Here is a 20,683-nt window from a genome sequence, read left to right on the forward strand (position 1 = left end):
ATCAAAGAGATGTAAAAGGTAATGTACCACACAAGGTATTAAATAAGTATGATTAATAAGACACCAGATCTGGGTTGCTATACGTGATGGAGGTGTCTACATGGTGGAGGGAGGAACTGAATAGAACATGAGGTGTGCACCAGGCGTGAGATGAATGAAACATTCTTATTGTATATGAGTTTAATGAGCACCTGTAATTGACGCACAGCGTGCTGCAAGATATATGATGGTGGGGACATGAGCTTTTCCAGCCAAGATCCTCTGATTTCACTGATTTAACAGTGATGTGATGTGTGGTGGCAACAAGGTGGCTGTGCGTGGTCAGTGACACCTGAGGACGCCATAGGTTTACTAAATAAACACCTCGCTTCTCCAGGTGGATTAGAGAGTGTCAGTCTGTCTATTCTCCCTTAATAACAGCTACATGTCCCGTCAAAATGTATTACGCATGCAAGACATTTACTTATTTCCAAACAGGTCTTTTTCCGTCCTGTGTATTTCCATTTAAATGAGCTGTTTGTATTAAAAACACACTATTTCAGAGGAACTACTGAATGCAATTTTAAAAGCGAAATGATTGTTCCCGCCACTGAAATTGCTTTTCATGAAATTGTTCTAAGCAGGTTTTTAGTCCTCTGAAGCAATCTTCGGTACATTTCTCATGGGTTTGCAAACATGAGTCTTCAGTAAAGTGCTGACCCCTAGTGGTAAGTGGTAAGACCCTCCAACAGCACAGAAACTTAAAGGTAAACTGTGTTCTGTTTTTATGCAATTTTTTTTACATGACTCTGGTTTCTTTCTGAGGCTTAAATTCAAGCAACGCCTAATGTTTCAAGCTGAAATGTTTAACTCTAAAGACGGTCTGATGGTTTGCCTTGATCCACTACTGGAGGGTCGAAATTAGATCCATGTTCTTAATAATCCTGATCGCCGTGTGGCAGCTCTCCTGCCTCCCACCCCACGTTGTGCCCCCCTCCTCACCTGATTCACTCTGTAAAGAACATGAACATAAATCAATAGCAGAGATACGGTACCTGTTCTGTGTGCCGGCCGTCACTTCTTCCCAGAGGGGTTGAAATCAATGAGGCAAAATGGAGCTTTCAGCAGTCTCAGTGCTGAACTCAATGGACCTTGACGGCTCTGAAGATTAATGAGGCGAGCTTCTGCTGAACAAGCAAGTCGACTCCCAAAGCGCACGTATCCATGTCCATCGTGACTGTGGTACACGGCTCTGATCACAGGCCCTTCAGCAGTGAGTTAGTGTGTGGCTCTGCATTTTAATATCATGGACCCATCAGAGAAAAAATGAGGCAGTCAATCATGTAAAGTCACAATACTTGTATTTCTTTATTGAAATATAATCAACCCCTGAGGCTAGATAAAAAGGCCACAGTTTGTTTGTGCCTCGTCTAGCTCCTCAGTCTGACACAGCCAGTAAGAATACAACAGACCTGTCCAAAAACACACGTTACACAACTGCTGTGACATCTCCAAATTTTGTTTTTTGTAATCCAAACTTAAAGTTTACACGGCCCTTTACATACCGACAAAATTTCAGGACATACACAACTCAAATCGACTGCATAACTTCAACAATACTTGGTGTCTATTTGAAAAAAAAAAATGCTACCTCCCCAATTAATGACAACAAAAGTGCTCAATTTCGCTCACATATAATCCAGGGTAAAATAACCGATACATTAAGTTCACTTTCAGCATTTGTATTTGGTCTGCCTGAAATGTGAAGATGGCGCAATAAATCAGCAGGTTTCTTTGTACCAGCCATAACGATTAATTCAAGAAAGGTAACTTTCTGATTTCAAACTGTATCTTGGACCTCAAACCAAAAAGTTAAACAGACAACTAGAAGACACCTGGCTGGTACAAGAGCTCAGTCTGCCTAAAGGAACTGTGTGACGGTTTTGGAAAAGCACTTATTCACTTTCTTGAGAGTTAGATGAGACTGATGACATTCTTCGCTAAATACGAAGCTAGCCAGCGTGCCGGTTAGCTTAGCTTAGCACACAAACCCACGTAAAACCAGACCTTGTACAGATTAAACAAACTAAACATGCTCAATTAGTGAACTTTAGAGGTGCTGACTTTGTTATTTTCAGGCCTCTGTTTCCAGTCTTTACGCTGAGCTAAGATAACCGACCACTGGCTGCAGCTACAGTATCAACGTTCTCATCTAGCTTTCAACAAGACTGCGAATAAGTGTATTTCCCAAAATGTGCAGCGATTCCTTTAAGAAATTTCACATTGAACAAACAAACATATTTAAAGTTGGACAACAAACTTTCCTTATTTTGACCCTTGTGTGATTACATTTTCACTTGTGAGGCCATCCACGTGAGCTCCAGAAAAGCAAAGGTCCTCACGCTTTGTTAGTTCGGGACCAGATTCTGTGTCTTCATCTTGGTCCACAACACATTACAAGTCTCTTCATATGGGGGCTCAGAGGCAAAAGGCCGTCGACCCACTGAGAGTCCCAAAGGAAAGAAAAGGGGGAGTTTAGCTTTTTGTCCAGGTCTGGGACACGCTGAGGTAACATAGACATTAATAAATTATTCAGTTGTTTAAAAAACACTTTGCAAGAATCATATCAATAATTCATATCAATAATACAAAATGGTATCAAACATACATGATGCAACATTTTCATCAAACACATTCAGTATTTTTTGTCTTTTTTTTTTCCTCCCCTGTGATCCAGAGTCTGTTGCTTCATTGCTCGATGATCAGTACTTCAATGTTTTGCGTCCTTCTCTGGAAACTCTCTGTGAAGTCCCTTTCGCAGTAGATGTAGATTAATACTGTATTCCTTGATTGGTTGATTTTCCACTTCCACGCTGAGGTGAATTCGTATGCCATTCAATAACTGAGTTGTTTCATACTCAGCCTTCTTACTTCCAAACTGAATATAGACCGTTTCTTTCAACACCTTTCCAATGATTAAATTCCATCTGATTCAATCGCTGTTACAATCATCGCCAAGGCGCAAGGCATACACAGGCACACAGGGCTACAACACTAATCACCTATTTGCTTGTTTAGTTATTCGATTTTACATTCAAATTGTTTTTGACCGTGCCTTTCGCTTCACTTACAGATTTGAACAGAAAACAGCATGCCAATAGGAAAGTCAGAAATCGTATTAAAAGTGCAAAAATGTATTCCTTCAACAGACGGTATTCATCCAGACAAAGAAAAAGTTGTCCACTGAAACTTTAGTGCGTTAACAGTACAAGCCATTTCATAGGTTATTAAATTGTACATTCCTATCCACCTCACAGCTACAAACACGAATACACTGAATGTCTTGTTGCTTCGAGTGTGTGGTTTTCCTACAGCTAAACTCAGCCTGTAGCTGGGTTAGCATGGCTTCGAGCCCTCAGAGCATCACGCTGCCTGCTTCACACAGGCTCTCTGACGTATTCCCAGGGCTACAGTTTGTATCCCCAAACTAAAGGAGTGCTGTCCTTCACTGAGCGTGATTCGTCTTCTAGCGTTGTCCTGAATTCTGCGGTGCAAGTCTGAAAAGCCCCAAGATTGAAATAAAGTGACATCACATTATTTTGGTTAGTGGCCAGTGCAAATCAGCTTCTCCAGCCTGTTTCACGTCCGAAACACGAAGCTCTCGCTATCCCTTATCTATTCTATTTCATCAAGAATTTCCTACGGATCTTTTGTAAAACAGCATTGAATTTGTTTACATTGCCACCTAGAATTAATTTTTTTTTTATAACACAAATATAATTGTAAATTTCTATATTTTTAGATACAAAAAACATGGAAAGTAATTTGAATCTGTTAAGACTACAAAGACAAAAAAAAAAATATTAGGGCTATTGTTCATACAGTACTGATGAAGGCTGCACTCATCATGCCATTGGCTGAAGAGGCAACCTAAATTAACCCTAATTATTTTATACTTGATGTAAAGTGGCTCTCATATACTGTATTTTTATGATGGGAAAATAATCCATTCATAGGAGTGTCTGTAAAAATGGCTGTCAGTGTTGGTATCAACCCTGTTATGTTTAAAGTGTAACCACGTACACCGACCAATCTTACTTTCCTTTACAATTACAATATTTAAACACTTTCACTGAGCTGATCTGACCATAATGTTCACCTGCCGACCGATGTGACACAGTTTCTCAGCATCACGTCACATTTCTTTCCCTTGCTAAGACACGTCCTTGCATTCCCTCTGAACTGACACTTCAAAACCCGAGCATCACATGACCACGAGGTACACGCTACAGCCCCATAACTCACAGTTCACCTATCGGCAACACCACGCAACATCTATTTTCACTACCAAAATCACTGTCACTGCTCCCATGCTCATCCGTCGCGCCCTTATGACGTCCACCCTACAAAGAGAGAACATAGACAGCATATCTAAAGATCACACAGGTGCTTTTCTTCCAGAAAAAGTCGGAGTGTGAGGACAGAAAGCCGGTGACCAGTCGTTGGAGTTGGAGAACACAAGGCGCAATTTTGACCCGGTTCCTCCCTTTTCCTTCCCTTTCTCAAGAAGACAAAAGCTCCAACATCCGGCAGATTCTGACCTCTTTGCGTGTCCACGCAGAGTCTGTCATCTTGTGCCACATTTGACATTAAATTCAAAAATTACACTTGATTGAGAAACAGTTCAGCGACACTGTAGTTGCTTGTTGAATACAGATGGGAGGAATCTAAAGACCTTTGACAGGGACCATAAATCGGGGAGAGGTGGCATAGCACTCATTCCAAGGCGTTGTGAAGGGTTGAGGGGACATCAGTCCAACATTTCAGCGTCACCCCTCCTTCCTTCCGTCCCCCCACCCCCCTCACTTTTGTGCTCCAGTGGGTAACCACTGCTGGGCGTTCCTTTGGGGACATCCAAAGGTATGTGGGCGTGCATGTGGGTGTGTGTACGTTACGAATGATTAACAGGGTGAGGGAGGTCACAATATGGCACAGTGGAACCTGTGGGAGCCTGCGGAACGTTCTGCTCTCCATTTCATCTTCTTTTTCTTCTTCTGGTTTCGCTCTGGGACCTGTTGTCTGTTGGTGTGGGGAGAGAGAAGCAGAGGAGAAAGCGTTACTTCTACACCTTACATTAGAGTAATCCTGCCACAGTTATCACTGTGTCTCATAGTGTTTTATCTGCCATGTATTCATTCATTCATGGTTCATTTTAAAAGACAGTGTTAAAGGAATAATTCATTCTCAGAAATACACTTACTTGCTTAGAGTTACATAACAAGATTAATACCACTCTTGTGTGTGTACAGTAAATATGAAGCTACTGTCAGCAGCAGTTAGCTTAGTTTAGAGGTGTCAAAATACACCTACCAGCACCTCTAAAAATCAGTGACATAATTAATGTAATTTGCTTAATCTCCACAAAAAACAATCATTTTGTGTCCATTGTGCCTTCATTTTAATGCATTTCTACATTGTTTAACTACTTTTTCTCTTTTCACACGCCATGTTTTTGTGGCGTCTGTGAATAATGCACCAGTAAATCCAGCTACTGTTGTAAATCACAGTTACAATGGCAGCTACACAAGTGAGCCATGCTAATCTTAGAGCCAATCAATAGTATGTGGCAACACACACAAGAACAAAGAGGACTGACAGTTTCTGCCTGAACTGCTGATGCATCAGTCAGAAAAAAAGCACAGTCATTATTTCTTCATCCACCTCCTGTATGACTTGCTTTCTACAGTCTGGCCACAAGGGGGCAATGTTGATTCATGGATCAACTCTGCTCAGTTCTGAATGAAGAGAAGCGTTTCCTCCCTGTAATCTGGATTATTTCCTTTTCACAAAAACAGAGGTGACTACAGCTGTGTATTCAGGTACCTGAGTACTCGCAACAAGACATGACCACATGAAAAACATGGACGCAAACCAAATGTGTGTCAAGACAGGAAATAGCTCTGCGATTTTCTCTTTGCTTTTCCACTCTTCCTAAAAACACTTTCACTGCCCTCACATGCCAGTGTAGCACTTTCTAAGTGCTACTAACCTCTAAAGAAGTGAAATTACTGGAAAAAGGGGGGGGGGGGGGGGGCAATACACAAAGATCTCACAGTCTCATGAAAATCAGAGAATAAATGCAAGTTTTGAGTTACCTTATAACACGAACCAGCTCATGAAAGGCTTTGTCCACATTCATTGGAGGATCCTTGGCACTGGTTTCAATATAAGTTATCTGAAGAAACAAGCAGAAATATTCCAAATCTCAGCAAAAGTGATATTAGGGGTAATCATAAACATACAGACGATAGAAAAAAAGAGAAGCCCAAAGGTAGAATGAGAGGATACTGTATGTGTGTGTGGCAGAGTCTGTGACTTCCCCTGAATCCCACTGGGCCAAAGTCATCAAACAACACAGATAGAAAGTAAACTCAGCAACTCAGAGAGCTCTCTCTCAGCCTGAAGGTTCTCTCTTCATTTGACAGTCATGTCTGCCTGCTTCCTGTTTCAATGCTCCATGGTGTGTTGAGTGTGTGTGTTGTGTGCTGAGAGTACATTAAACCAGTTAAATCTGTAAACTCATCCTTTTCTCTTCTCTGTCCAGACACAGCCAATCGTACGGCACAACTGTCGTCATTACCCCGTACTGACACTGTGACCATGAAGTAATGATGTGGTCAGCTGGGCTGTCTGTCCCGCCAGATGTTTGCAGTTTTGTTGTTTGAAGAAAAGGAGATTTCAGAGTTTCAGTGTGGACAGAGGTCTCTACAAAAATGACCTGGAAACGCTAATGTGGATGCAAATCATGTTCACACATAGACAGAGTGTGAGCTTTTAGTTAACTACAGGGTATAGATATAGATATAGGCCTTCATACAAGGACACACAGCTGAGAGCAATGATCTTTCCTCTCAATGCCTTCACTGTCTCTGTAGTGCACACGTGCATGTGTAAAAACTTTGTTACAAAACTCAGTAAAAGACATGAAATCAGGCATCATCAGGTAAAAATTTCACTACTCACATTATGTTTTGCAGCCATCTCTTGGCCCTGGTCAGTGGTGACCTTTCTCAGATGGACCAAATCCACTTTGTTTGCCACCAACACCATGGGGAAGGCCTCCCTAAGAGGAAAACACACACAACACACACACACACACACTCAGTCAGGTATTCCTGTATAATTGAACAATGCATTTCCAAACGAACTGCAGTGGTTTCAAAGTGGTTCGAAGCGTCTCGAGGTCTGGAGACTATTTTAAAGACCTGACAGGTTTCCGTTTAGATTAGAAAGAGCATCACATGCTACACAAATTGCCCGGAGGTGTCAGATTTCTGCAACACGAATGTTGTAGAAAAATGGGCTACAGTAGAGCGCCACTAAATATGGACAGACTTGCTCAGTTCCAGTTTCTATTTTTGCTCCATCTCAAGCTCGGTTTTATTGGCTACTGTCAGTCACAGTCAGAGAACAGATGCAGTCTGTTCTCTCACTACCGACACTCACAACACAACTGATTCGAAATGTGGAAACAAATCTGATGTTCTGCCAAACTGGGCTGCAGCTTGAGGAAAGCGAAGCAAAAAACAAGATCCTGAACCTTAACCGTTCTAATCCTGAAGCATATGACAGTGCTACCTGTGAGCACTGACTGAACCATGTCTGGCTGAGGCGGCAAAGTTTAATGAGGATAAATACTCCTCAAAATACTGTGTGTGTGATGCATTAGTCCTTAAATGGGTCATGTGCATTGTCAAATCAGACCACATTAGATGATGGAACTCACTAAACCTTAAAATTCTCATTTCTGACTGGGTCTTATTTAAGTTTTTTTTAGACTAGTTTAGGCCAAAATTTCTAATAGTCTTAATTGGTGCAGCACAATCGCAAGAATGTGATTCAGAAGGGCAAACAGATGATACATACATACATACATACATATACATATGCACATACATACACATACATATACATACAGACATACATCAGATGATCATAACACAGATCCCCGAGCTTACCGTATTGCAAACATCGTTACACTACATCTGAGAGGGCTACTTCCTCTTTTGCTAACTTTGGCTTCCAGGTTTGACTCTGACTTACTATTTTTAACATAGTTGTGCACGCACAGATTTTCAATGCTACGGTTGGTTGTATTGGACATTTTGAGCGCATTCTCTTTTGTTTTCACTTCCAAATAATGTGGTGAAGATGACAGGAACAAACTGGGTTTATGTAACTACAACCAGTCTGAGGCCTCACTCCAGTGATGCTGCAGTAGACCTAAATCACAGCAATTACCTTGTTGAGTAAAATGTTTTCATAACTAACTGATATAATTAAAAGGATCAAAATCTAACATCTATATCACTCCTCGGTTTCCTTTGTTGTGTTTCTGTTATGTACCTCTCCGCTGAGCAGTTGTGACCTACCTGTCTTTGACCCGTAGTATGAGTTGATGGAATCGGTCAACATGTTCAAAGCTGGCCTTGTCCGTCACAGAGAAGACAATGAGGAAGCCGTCTCCTGTCCTCATGTACTGCTCCCTCATCGCACTGAACTCCTCCTGGCCGGCTGTGTCCAGCACTGTGAAGATGGAGGGACACCGATGTACCACTTACATGAACGGGTCTCTTGCTTACTGATTTTCTCATTCAAAACACATAAACATGTTACACATGGGCTTCAAGCATACTGTGCTGTATATCTGAGCAAGTACTTTCCCCATCACATTATTACATGTACCATGTATTTAAATGTGCTTTTCAGTAGCAGTGGCAAATGGCTCATTTCGGCATTTCAAGTCATTCTTATTTTATTTTTTATTGCACCACCTGATTCATCTTAACAGTTAACAAGGTGCTCATCAAGCATGCCAAGACCTATAAAAGCTGCAATAAAGAGTCCGAGTTATTCCAAATGTAAATTGTTGAACCCCATCTAACCAAAAGCATTGTTCCATTTATTTACTAATGAAGGTAAACTGACCCAGTTTGCAGAAATCACTGTACAATGAGATTGTACGATTTGGTTACTGTGACCTATTTTAATTTAGAGAAAGACACAAACAATGGTCTTTCCTTGAATGCCCCCCTCAACAGTTTTCAGGCCTTGGCAGAGGTCATCAGTCGTCAGTGCATCATAACATAATGCCAAAGGTTTACACAACCCTGCATTTGCATAAACCGTGAAACTGATTTTTTTAAGTAGATTTCTAATTCTTTCCAGAGCTTTATACGTTTCCAACACAAATTTAATACTTTATTGAGGGAAGGGTAAAATCATGGGATGATGCATAATTTCTCCCACATGCAACAACTATTGCAGTGCTTTTTTCTAAATGTCATTAATTCGTTCAGGGAGTTGCTATTCCATGGCCAGCTCAGTGTAGGAAACAGCAACCGCAGGAATGTCGTTAAAAGCTAAAACAGATTTTAAAGAACGAATGCAAATGTTCGCTCGTTGGTCGACGGTGGTCGTGTTCAATTGAAAGAGGAAAACGGAAAAATAAGCAAAGCAGAAGATTAGTGTGGAGAGGTTATCTTCTCACACACACACACACACACACACACACACACACACACACACACGTGTCTACTCACCATCCAGTATTGCCCACTGTCCATCGATCTCTGTGTGTTTGAGATACGAGTCCTCTATCGTTGGATCATAGTCTGGCACAAAGATCTTCTGGAAAAATTGGATGGTGAGGGCGCTCTTGCCAACACCACCATCCCCCACCACCACCAGCTTGTACGTTGGCAGGTTGTCGCTTGGCACGGCGCTGGTCGCCATGGCTACCTCGACAGTGGCGGTAAAGGTGGGAAGTAGGCTAGTAGGTGGCTGGTGAGACACACCTGGCTGAAATGGAGGACCGAGAGACAGAAAGAAAGAGAAAGGGATTGACAACAGAGAGGGGAGGGAACAGCAGACAGATGGGGAGAGAGAACAAGGGAGAGAGGTGTTAAGGTTTTTGTTGCAGCTGCTTTTTCATCACCATAGAGACCGCAGACCACAGCTAGGAAAAAATAGTGCAAAAAATAGACAAAGACAGGCCAAAAGAGAGACTTCAGCATCCTTTAAGCCCACCTACAATACAAGCATCCATAGCTGGGGAACAGTCATTTAGATTCTTCTCACCAGAGAAAGACAACAAGCGGGACAGAAGCTGCACATGGCTTTAAAATATGGCAGAAGAGTGAAAAAGTCCAAGTATAAAACACATTAAAGTGGAACAATTGACTTCTTTTTTATAGGAGAAGCTGATGTTTTTCCAGTCCATTTGATCCAATCTAGCAGCGATTACAGGAACTGCATTTTACGGGGTCGAGTGTATCGACTCGAGTATTTATGCAAGATGAGCAGAAATTAAACCCCGGAGCCCTGAAGACTTCTGAGACACGGCAAGCAGTAACATAAACCCACCCAGAGTGCCAAAGAGGGACCTGACGTTCTCATTAAATGACAAATGTTCATGTGTGTGGTGGATGTCAGCGTGCACGATGTGAGGGGTAATAAGAAGAAGTATAAAACATTTCAACAATTATACTTGACAAAAACCCCAACTGTTATAATCTGAGGCATGAGACAGAGTCGCTATTTTCTTTTTCTGGTTAAAATGGGGCTGATGCTTTCCTTAGCCCAACCGCAGTGTGCTGAGCTGTGATCGTATGTACTTCTACTGCGGCCTCAAAGCAGGGGTAACCACACTGAGCTACAATATTATGGTCCTACTTAGGTAGGTAGTGCTTAGGCTCTAAACTGATTAGTGTGCAGGCATGCAGGTGGCTGGAGAGAAAGCATCGTTCTTAGAAGGCTTGCTTTGTTCAGCTTTTAGCACTTTAGCAGCTTCAGTGTAACTAACAGCCCTCTATTTTCTACACTGCAGGGCAGCACAGTGATGTCACAGTTTGTGTTCAGTGTTCAATGTTTTATTTATTTGTCATTGTACAATAAAGACTGCGCAATGAAATATGAGAAATGCATTTTTGGTATTTTGGTGATCAGGCTCACCAGGAGCACCCAATCATAGATCATAGAGGATATATTATCCTACATTATAGGTGCATTAGAGGCATAGAATCATGGCTGTCATTTAGCAGCATGAACATGATCCTGTTAGTACGAAGGGGAAACAACTTGCAAGACTGTGTTGTAAAATGACAAATGGCCTCGATTCTTTGAGCCACAAATACATCAGAATTTTGACACAACACTCTTTTGAGATAAGTTTTAATTGAGACTGTGTGAACGGCTTTCAGTGTGTCAGTATCCAGCAGGTCGGCTGGCTGAAGAACAAACAAACATGAATAAAGGAGTCACACTCAGGCTTGGCATCAAGTTTGCCATTTGCTACGGGATTATCATCGCCACACCCTCTATCTGGCCTCTATTCCCACTGGGCCGCACAGCGCGTCACCAAGATGCTAAACCGCCACAGTCGAGGACATAAACTCAGTGTGCTCCCAGAAAAAAAACTGCACTGACATGAAAATAGAGTTTATGTGGCCGGAGTTCTGTGTCACTGCTATGTTCATGTTGTTTTGTTCTAAATGATATGAGCCTCACTGTTTTCTGATCCGCCCTCCTGCAGTTATACTGGAGCTGTATGTACTTTCTGTTTTAAAGGCTCCCTGTGGAGTTTTGAACCTCTAGTAGTGCTATGGTGCTATTTTTCTATAAGTGAGTCCCCATTTTGTTGATCTCATGCAGACGCAGGAGAACACACATGCATTTGTGGGTTCACATGTGTGATGCAATTCACATTTCACACTAATCAGCTGATCTACAGGTGGCGGTAACACACCAAGATCTGCTGCAATGTGCCAACGACGGTAGGAAGGAAGAAGACTGCAGGCAAACATGGAAGTAAACAAAAATCAGCTTTGCAAAAGCTTTATGAGGAAGGAAAAGTGTTCAACACATCTTGTTAGAGCTCAAGGATACATGTACTTTGGTGAGTAACACCGAATGTAAACATCACTTTTGTTTGTTTACAGGAAAACTCCACAGAGCACCTTTAAGATACAGCTAATGCAAAGCACACATTTCCTGTGGCTCCTGCTTCATATTAAGAGCTTCCCACCGGGAAACCACAAAAGGCTTTTATCGTGAAGCAGCTACATGCAGCCGCATTTGCCACCATGATTAGCGCCTTACTGCAATTGTGATGAGAGTTGGTCGACCGAGATCTACCAGCATTCTCACTTTTTTTGTAAACCGATGTGATTTAAATATAAGGAAGAATAGTAAAAGAAGCAGCAGCCACAATAAAACTGGTTGGATGAAGGGTTGCAGGCAAAAGGCCTGATTGTTGTGTTGCACAGAAAACCACTGGCGCTGCTCTCACGCTATTGGCTCACTCACAGCGTGGATATAACAACTGTACGTAAAAGCGGCTAAAGCGAGCCTTGGTGAGCCTGGTTTGGCCCAGTAGTAGAAAACCAGGCTAATGACGTCTACTCTCAGTAGCCAACGACAACCACAGCGCCAGCAGAGAAATATGATGGCTTCAACACAGTTGGATAACCGTAGTTTATAATTATGGCTTTTTGAACACAAAAATAAACATCCATCTTGCTAGAATATGAGAGGTTTAACAGAGGAGTATTTTTTCCACACAAGCGAAGTACATTAGAGGTTCAATATAAAAAAAATCTATTTAAACATTTGCAAATGAGTCAGACGATGTTTTTTTTTTTACACCTCAGGGGAACAGCTTGTACAGTACTCAAATGTGTGGGGTTTTTTCGGTTTCTACCCATTTTCACAGTCTTACATTAATACAGTAATACTGTATGGTTAAAATCACGAAGGGCAGTAAAATAGGAGCTTTAATATGGTTCACGATATCTCATGCTATCATGCCAAAAAGCTCACAGCTTGCCACAGAGAGGGAGAGAGACATGGGAGGGAAGTAAGAAATCGGAAACAGAAGAGTGAGGCAGAGGAAGTGAGGGTACGCAAGGACAAAGTTGATAGAAATGTTATAATATGGTGTTGACTCAACACCATAGACACCACAATTTCACCACGTGCTCCCCATTTTGGGCAGATTTTGTCATTGCTATTTCTCCTTTTACGTGATTTTGGAAGTTGTGTTTTTAGACATAAAATTAATGTTTAGAATCATCTTACCAAGAGTGAATGAATCATTACAACCGATCAGAAACACTGAATGTCAACGAAACTTTGTTTGTAGAAGTCCACAGCACCATTAAATATCCACATGCAAAGACATGAGCAAAATGTTCACTGCAATGAATTATATATCTCAAGAAAGTTTCTGCAAATGTATTTCTTTACAACGCTGATTCTAATTTAAAACAAGGGCTACCTGGAAGGTGAGAAATCTTTAAATGTTGGTCCTCTTGAAAAATACTCTGCGAGTAATGTTAAGTATATGTGATTTGTAGTGAAAGGTTAAAATGTGTATTCCACTGATACAACCCATTTTCATCAAGCCATCCAGTGTTAATACAAATCTGAAATTAAACAAATTTGACATGAAACAAATCTACTGTCCTACCATAAAATCTTCAGATTTCTAGCTCTCATTAAACTGTATCAACAGTCAAAAGCAGACAAAAAACACATTCACTCACTACTAGCTCAACACCCTACACCACCCACGCAGCCATTCCTCCTTCATCCACCAGGAAACAGCTGTCAGCTGGCTACGGTCCATCCTTTCCTGCCCAGCACAATGGAGGGAAGGAAGATGTTTCCTTCCTTTCCAAAGACCAACCAGCCGATCAGCCAGCCAGCCAAGTTGGGCAAAGAATTTTCAAGCCAAATTCCTGATGTTAAAAAGTCAGTCAGTTGGCTGGCTGTCATGAAGTCACAAAGCGAGCATCTCTGCCACGACACCACTTCACATGACACCGCCTTAGATTTTCAGTGCTGTGCAGAAAAACAAAAACACAACAGCTTGAGAAGCACCCTGAAATCACAGAACCTGCCACCAGTTGTGGTGTTCAACCCAGTCATGCCGGGTTAGCTGAAGCTAGGTCAGGTCACAACCCCGCTCGGTGTGTCAGCATTTCCCTCAGTGAGTTTACTCGGTGGAGTGCACAATCCACTGAAACAACAGCCACCGTTCTGTGAGACTAAAATAATCCACAGACATCAGTTTCAACCAAATTCCTTTGGGAGTGGAAGCCTTGCAGAGGAAATTTTACTATGTGTCCCACCAAAGTTAGTCATCTGACCAATGTGGCTGGCGAGTTTCAGAGGGCCTACCCAGCCTGCAAAGGACATACTTAGTACAGTACTGTGCCCAACACTTAGGCTGCGTGCACACAAATGCCAAAGAATCTGAACCCTTTCCTCAGTTTTGGTCTTTCATCCACACTAAGCTGGCATTTTCCACCCATGAAAACGGAGCTTTTAGAAAACCCTCTGCAGAGCGGATGGATTTGGAAAGGCCTGTCTCATGTTATTGTTATGGACGGGAGAAATGGAGCTCGTCCAACACAGTCATATATAGCTATCAACCCATTATACAGTACTGATGACCTATATTATAACTGATCATGAAATAAGTTGTAATAACATTATGTAATGCAAGTTTTGTAGAATAAGATCACAGTGACTTGAAGGCCGAGGCACGATGTGTTTATTAAGATTTCACCAAGACCAAAATACTTCCAAATTCTGAACAAAGTGCTTTTGCTGCCTAAAACTAATCATAGACTCAGGGTGAGACCTCTGCACCCCAGCGTGAAAACGCCTCAACTTTACATCCATAATCCAGCTGACTGCGTTTTGCACCACAAAATAAAATGGAACACAATGAAGTTATATATCAGTGTCATTTCTAGGAGACTGAGTTGGACTAAGACACGACAGAGTAGGAGGCAACAAACCGAGATTTAACCTGCTGAGACCAGAAAAATCTGTCCACGTCTGTCAAAATGGTCAAGCTATTCACCCACACTCTTTAACAGATGATGACTCTAAAGCAGAACTTAACTTTTGTCCTTTTCGTTCAGCCTTTCCATGAGAGGCCGGCTTTTAGAGCTGGTCTGATAGTGCAGGATAGAACCACTTTGAATTTCTTCCTGTTTCAAACCAAACGTCCATTAATCAGAGAAGCCTTCTTTTTAAATCTACAAAACTGCTTTAAATCATACATCACCTGAGTCCAAAACACAGCCATTCCAGCACAGCAGACACAGTGTATGAAGTTATTGGACGCCTTGCAGCACAGCAGTGTGGCATATCAACAGGACCGCAGAGCATGTAAATCATTCTATAACGCTTGTTTCACTCACCTTATACCTCACCTGAAGAGACAATCTCTACCTCTGTGACTAACCAGGAAATATAACAAGTATCTCCTCATCCAATGTGACAGCTAGAAAGAAGACAAAATAAGAGAATAAACCAGGCCATCCGCAGTGCCTCCTGGTGTGTTTTTGACTTCATACTTTGTCGTCACCATGACTCCATAAAGCCTTTCTGGGTTCTTGAGAAGTAGCCAGTTGCTGGCTTGGGAAAGGATAAAGGGACTTCCCTCTTCGCATGGGAACAAAGCAGCAACACGTCTCACAGAACAGGAATAAGGAGGAACAGTGGTGCACACCCCAGCCTGTACTGTGGCGTTGATATCAACACTCATCGATCATTCAAAGGCGTTAAGACATAGTTCACCGAGTTCAAGATACATTAAAACTCTGACGCTGCTGTCAACTGACAGACTCCACCCTTTTTTATTGGAATGCGAGCTGATCTGATCTTTTGTTTACCTTTGACTGTTTAAGAAATGGACAGTATAACTCTATCAGAATATATATTTTCCTAAATATTGAAAGCTCTTTGGCAGAACTGGGTGTTCAGCCTTGAGGAACATGTTGCTGGTTCCTGTCACTAAGACAGCTGAGGTCACAGCAATAATTTCCATCAGGGCTATCTTTGTCTGAGAGTGGCGGCAAATACAAAAGGAATATTACCTTATTGTTTTAATGATCAAAACTTTCATCCTGTAAAGCACTTTGGAAACCCTGTTTTAGAAAGGTGTTATATAAATAGGGTTGATTATTACATTATTATAGCATCTCTTTACCAGCATCAATTCTCCAACTATTAATGTAGTCAAAAATCAGATGCACATACAGTCCTGAATTCATGCACTATGCTTGCCAACATGGCATCAAAGCTGTACATCTTCAGCATCTCCTTCACACGAGCCACTGTCTTATTATATAGGGTTGTTTTCTCGCTGACACAGTGCTCATTTGAGCAGCAGCAGGCTGATGATACTGTGTATTCAGTTGTATTCAGATGTCTTTAAACTCATTCTGACAAGTCATTTGTTGTGTACTGAATGACTGTTTTAAACAGGTACACATACATAGAAAATCTATGATTTAATGCAATAATTTCTGTTAATTTATGCCAGAAAATGAGGTAAAGAAAGCCAGCAGCCCTCATCACATTTTCCACAATGATGACAGACTTCATGCCCAGATTTTTAACACCCTGTGCAACAACTGGCTGAAAGGACAAAGTGCAAACAGCGTAACAGAGGGCTGATCACATGACTGTGGGTCATCACCAGTGACTAATGTGACACAGTCATTATTTGAGAAGTCATTTAGCCATAAATTACACTGATGTCTTTTTTCATAATACTTAGCAATGTTCAGAAATTCTCTGTGGATAACGCTGCCATTCACACACAATTCACACATACCACCCAAAAATGTCACTACTGTACTGTGACTTCATGGGGTTCACTTCCTACTATGACCTTTTCATTCATTCTGATAATCTTACTTTTTTTTCTGGCTATTTAGGAATTTGAACCAGGACACAGGATGTCATTAGTCATTCAACTACCAGGCAGCAGTGACACTGAATGAATGAGTCAGTACTTGTTATTGTATATGAACAACTGCTTTCTAAATGCTCAATAGTTCAGGCTAGATTGCAATATGTTATACTTCATTTAAAGTTTGAACTGAAAATCACTGGCTGATTATGAAGCACATATCTTTGAACAACCACATAACCGACCAACAGTCTATGTTATTCCACTTCCACAGCAGACACCACTGACAGCAGTCAAGTCATGATTGAGAGCAAGCTGTGATTAAAAACTACATTCATTTTTATTTTACTCAGATGAAGAATATGATCTTATATGATGCATAACTAAGAAACACAGTTAATGGCTTCAGACATCAATTCGATTTTTCTATGTGAGTTTACATCTCATACGTTGACCTGTACTGATATTGGAAAATATAAGATAATCCACTGTTATCAAGGAAATCAGTTTGAAAAACTAAAGAAAAAGAAACATCTGTGAGGGAAATCAAACATAGTGCAGAGAGTTTGCTTAACACTGTTTCGTACTATCAGTGGTCTGAAATTATTGATTATAGTTATGAGCTGGAGTAAGATGCTACGCAATATTCAGACCAATCAGATTTGGAAGAGTATAGAAACGTGTATCTTTATGCACGTATATGTACATGTACACATGGAAGTTGGATAGTCTTATTGTTTTGGTACTGAGCTCAAGGGCACCTCAGATGACGAAGAAGGAGACCCACACTCCTAATTCATTTGGCTGATTGATTTTGTCAAGGCTGCCTGTAACCTTAAGGCTGCTGTCAACATTAACAGACCAGTGTTTGGCAACACTTTTAATATGCAGTGGCACAATTGAACTATGTACATTTACTGAAGTAATGTACAAATTTGAGATACTTGTACCTCAAAATTAATTGCTAACTGTTTGATAATTGATTAGTCATTTTTCATGCAAAAACATTTCATGGTTCCAGCTTTGCAAATTTGAGGATTTGGTGCTTTTCGAATTATTTTAATCATTTTATGCAGGACTTGAAATTGACTATTTTTACTTAGGGATCCAAGTACTTCCTCCACCACTGCAGAAGTGTCACCAGGGCAATACACCAGATACACGCAAGTGGAAACTGGCATCTCACACAAATCATTATTTTTAATACAAAGGCCTCGTACACATGCAGTAGGGAAAGCCAGAATGTACAGTCATCTAGGGGGTAATTTCCCAGAGTCAAAGGTCACGATCAAGCTTAAGGGAAATTGTCAAACAGCATGTAAAAGTCAGCTAACCGTTACGAGCACAAGCAACGTGATCAGCAGCAGCAGCAGCAGCAGCAGCAGCAGGGTTTTACATTTCCATGAAGTTATGATGGAAGGATAAAGGGGATCTATCCGCAGACAGCCAAATTATCTGGTGATTTCACTTCGCTATTAATAGTGATTAACGTACGTGTGTGTGTGTGTGTGTGTGTGTGTGTGTGTGTGTGTGTGTGTGCAGGCTGACTGGTGCTTCTGAATGATCTCATCCAATGATTTGATACATGAAGAATCTCTCTGTTCTCTGTGTCCAGCGGTGAAATCTGCACAGCGTTTCAGAGCTGGACACCACTGTGTGTGTGTGTGTGTGTGTGTGTGTGTGTGTGTGCGTGTGCGTTCTATATGCAGCTGCTAAAAATGGTGGTGGTAAAATACTGTATGTGTCCGACAGAGGATAAAAGGCAAGCACTATGTTTGTGTTTCGTCCCAACGGGAAGATTTTTGACACACAGAGGCAAGGCCCGTCTGTGTGTGTGTGTGTGTGTGTGTGTGTGTGGTAGAGAGAAAGAGAGCGCGAGCGGCCGTATGGAAAACCGACAGCAGCCGCCCCTGAATAACGGATTTCGGTTGCTTCATCTTTCTCTTGAAGTTTGCAGCAAAAAGGAATTTCCGCAAACGTGATACAACCGTTCACATTCTCCATGAAAACAAGCTAACTTCCCCTGACTGTTTACTGCGCTGTCATTAGCCGAAACCACCCGGTGACAGTTAGCTAGGCTACAGTAAGTTGTTGATACCCGGAGAGTAGTTGATTTTAACGGTAGGTGTTGCCTTCACTGTCCGAGAACACAAACGCCCGCATTCACGACCTCTTCTCTGTCAACAGGAAAGCGACTTACCGCTGTGAGCTTCGCTGTGGTGAACACAAAGAAACGTCCTCACACCGACATATTCCTCCTCATCTCTCTCTTTCTCGGCTTCAAACCACCGCCGCCCTTTCGCCACAGACGGGAGTGTGCTCCCCACATCTGCGAAACAATACGTTGAGTAGCTAATCTTTGTATTGCAACAGCTGATGCTATAAATAGAAAAGCCCCAAAGGGGTGAACGCCGTTTTTTGGCGAAGACATTAAACCACTAAATGCTGATTTTCAGTGTGATATGATCCCCATGTTTAAGAGCAACTTTAAAACAATGTGTTCGTTTTACTTAAGGGTGCATTTTTTTCTGTTGGATTTCTGAAATTTCACGAAGCAGTGAGAGAATCCCCCTTTTTAGTGAAATGGACTGTTCTTATACTCTGTTGATATAGCGGACTTCTTTAAAGGGATAGTCCTGTCAAATTAGCCGTGCCTAATTTAAGGAGAGTCAAATGGATTAATTACATCATATATATATATATATATATATATATATATATATATATATATATATATATATATATATATATATATATATATATATATATATATGAGTATTTCCATTATACTACTCCATCACATTTTGGAAACTACTATTGTACTTTTTACTCTACTACATTTATTTGACAACATTAATTGTTTTGTAGATTCTGATTATTTATACAGAATTTAAATAGCATTGAGTAAATTCATTGTGATGTATCATTATGGTTTAAGCTATAAAGTAGTTGAAATTATCCTCACATTTACCAGCTGCAACATTAGTTATGTTCACACATGAATGCATCAGTAACTATTATCCAGTGGTGTATATGCTGTATATATATATCACTCTGATGTGGGCCATTTTGGAAAATGAGTACTTTTATTTCAGGTACTGTAAGTATATTTTGATGTTAAAAATCAATTCAGAACTTTTACTTCTAACCCCTGCACATTATGGTTTTACTAAAGCAAAATATTCCAGTTCCTCTCTTACACGTGGCTCATATGAATTCACATACAGTATGAGCATATGTGTTTTGGGGCATATATGAGAAATAAACAAATGTGGTCTTTACAGGGACGCATTCATTCACCAAAAAGGAATAAATTAGAGACCTTTTCACTTAATCATCCCATAAGTATTTACCTCATAATTACAAATCTGTATGTCATAATTATGACTTCACTCATAATTACACGATGTCATATTTATTTAGTAAGTCAGAGTTAGTTTCCTTGTAATTATTAGATTTTTTCTCTTAATCCTGAGATGCAAGTCTTGTAATCATGAGAGGCCAAGTCACAATTATGAGTACAAAAGCCTTATTTATGAGATATGGGGACATTTAATTTTTTCCCTTTATTGAATGCATTAGACTGTCTGACATTTCAGTTGTGGAAAAAAAACACATGGCACATGTGGTTTTCTGGCATTTCATGTGAAAACATGCCTTGTGTGTTTTTTGCATGATAAAAGACATCATTCAGCTTAAAGCGTATTCATTAACAAGTGTGTGCTCTCATCTTTTCAGTGACAGTGCTCCAGATTAAAGGATCTGACGCTGCAGCCTCAGTTCATTTTAGCTAGAGGTCAAAGAGACAGATAAGAATCTGATCAATTAAGAGAAAAGGAGGGTGTGTGTGTGTGTGTGTGTGTGTGTGTGTGTGTGTGTGTGTGTGTGTGTGTGTGTGTAATAATTAAATGATTGAGAGCAAAGGAGTAA

The 20,683-nt window shown here is 40.9% G+C and overlaps 1 protein-coding gene across 1 annotated transcript; it reads right to left on the bottom strand.

The window, feature by feature from the left end:
- Positions 1-1,323: 1,323 nt before the first annotated feature.
- mrasa (muscle RAS oncogene homolog a) lies at positions 1,324-19,136 on the bottom strand. Its single transcript, XM_076746772.1, has 6 exons — positions 18,954-19,136; positions 9,582-9,840; positions 8,412-8,565; positions 7,003-7,102; positions 6,135-6,214; positions 1,324-5,058 (listed from the first exon to the last, which is right to left on the bottom strand). The coding sequence occupies exons 2-6, from the start codon at positions 9,772-9,774 to the stop codon at positions 4,959-4,961; spliced, it is 627 nt and encodes a 208-aa protein (XP_076602887.1). The 5' UTR covers positions 9,775-9,840; positions 18,954-19,136; the 3' UTR covers positions 1,324-4,958.
- Between the last annotated feature and the right edge of the window lie 1,547 nt (positions 19,137-20,683).

The sequence above is a fragment of the Chaetodon auriga genome, chromosome 13, assembly GCF_051107435.1.
Source record: "Chaetodon auriga isolate fChaAug3 chromosome 13, fChaAug3.hap1, whole genome shotgun sequence".
Classification (NCBI taxonomy): Eukaryota; Metazoa; Chordata; class Actinopteri; order Chaetodontiformes; family Chaetodontidae; genus Chaetodon; species Chaetodon auriga.

What these genes read in the sequence shown, in the direction of transcription:
- mrasa (XM_076746772.1), bottom strand. Translation starts at nt 9,774, where the DNA reads ATGGCGACCAGCGCCGTGCCAAGCGACAACCTGCCAACGTACAAGCTG. An exon ending in ACAGTGGGCAATACTGGATG is followed by an intron (nt 8,566 to 9,581) that starts GTGAGTAGACAC and finishes CCATCTTCACAG; the next exon opens with TGCTGGACACAGCCGGCCAG. An exon ending in ATACTACGGGTCAAAGACAG is followed by an intron (nt 7,103 to 8,411) that starts GTAGGTCACAAC and finishes TTTTCCTCTTAG; the next exon opens with GGAGGCCTTCCCCATGGTGT.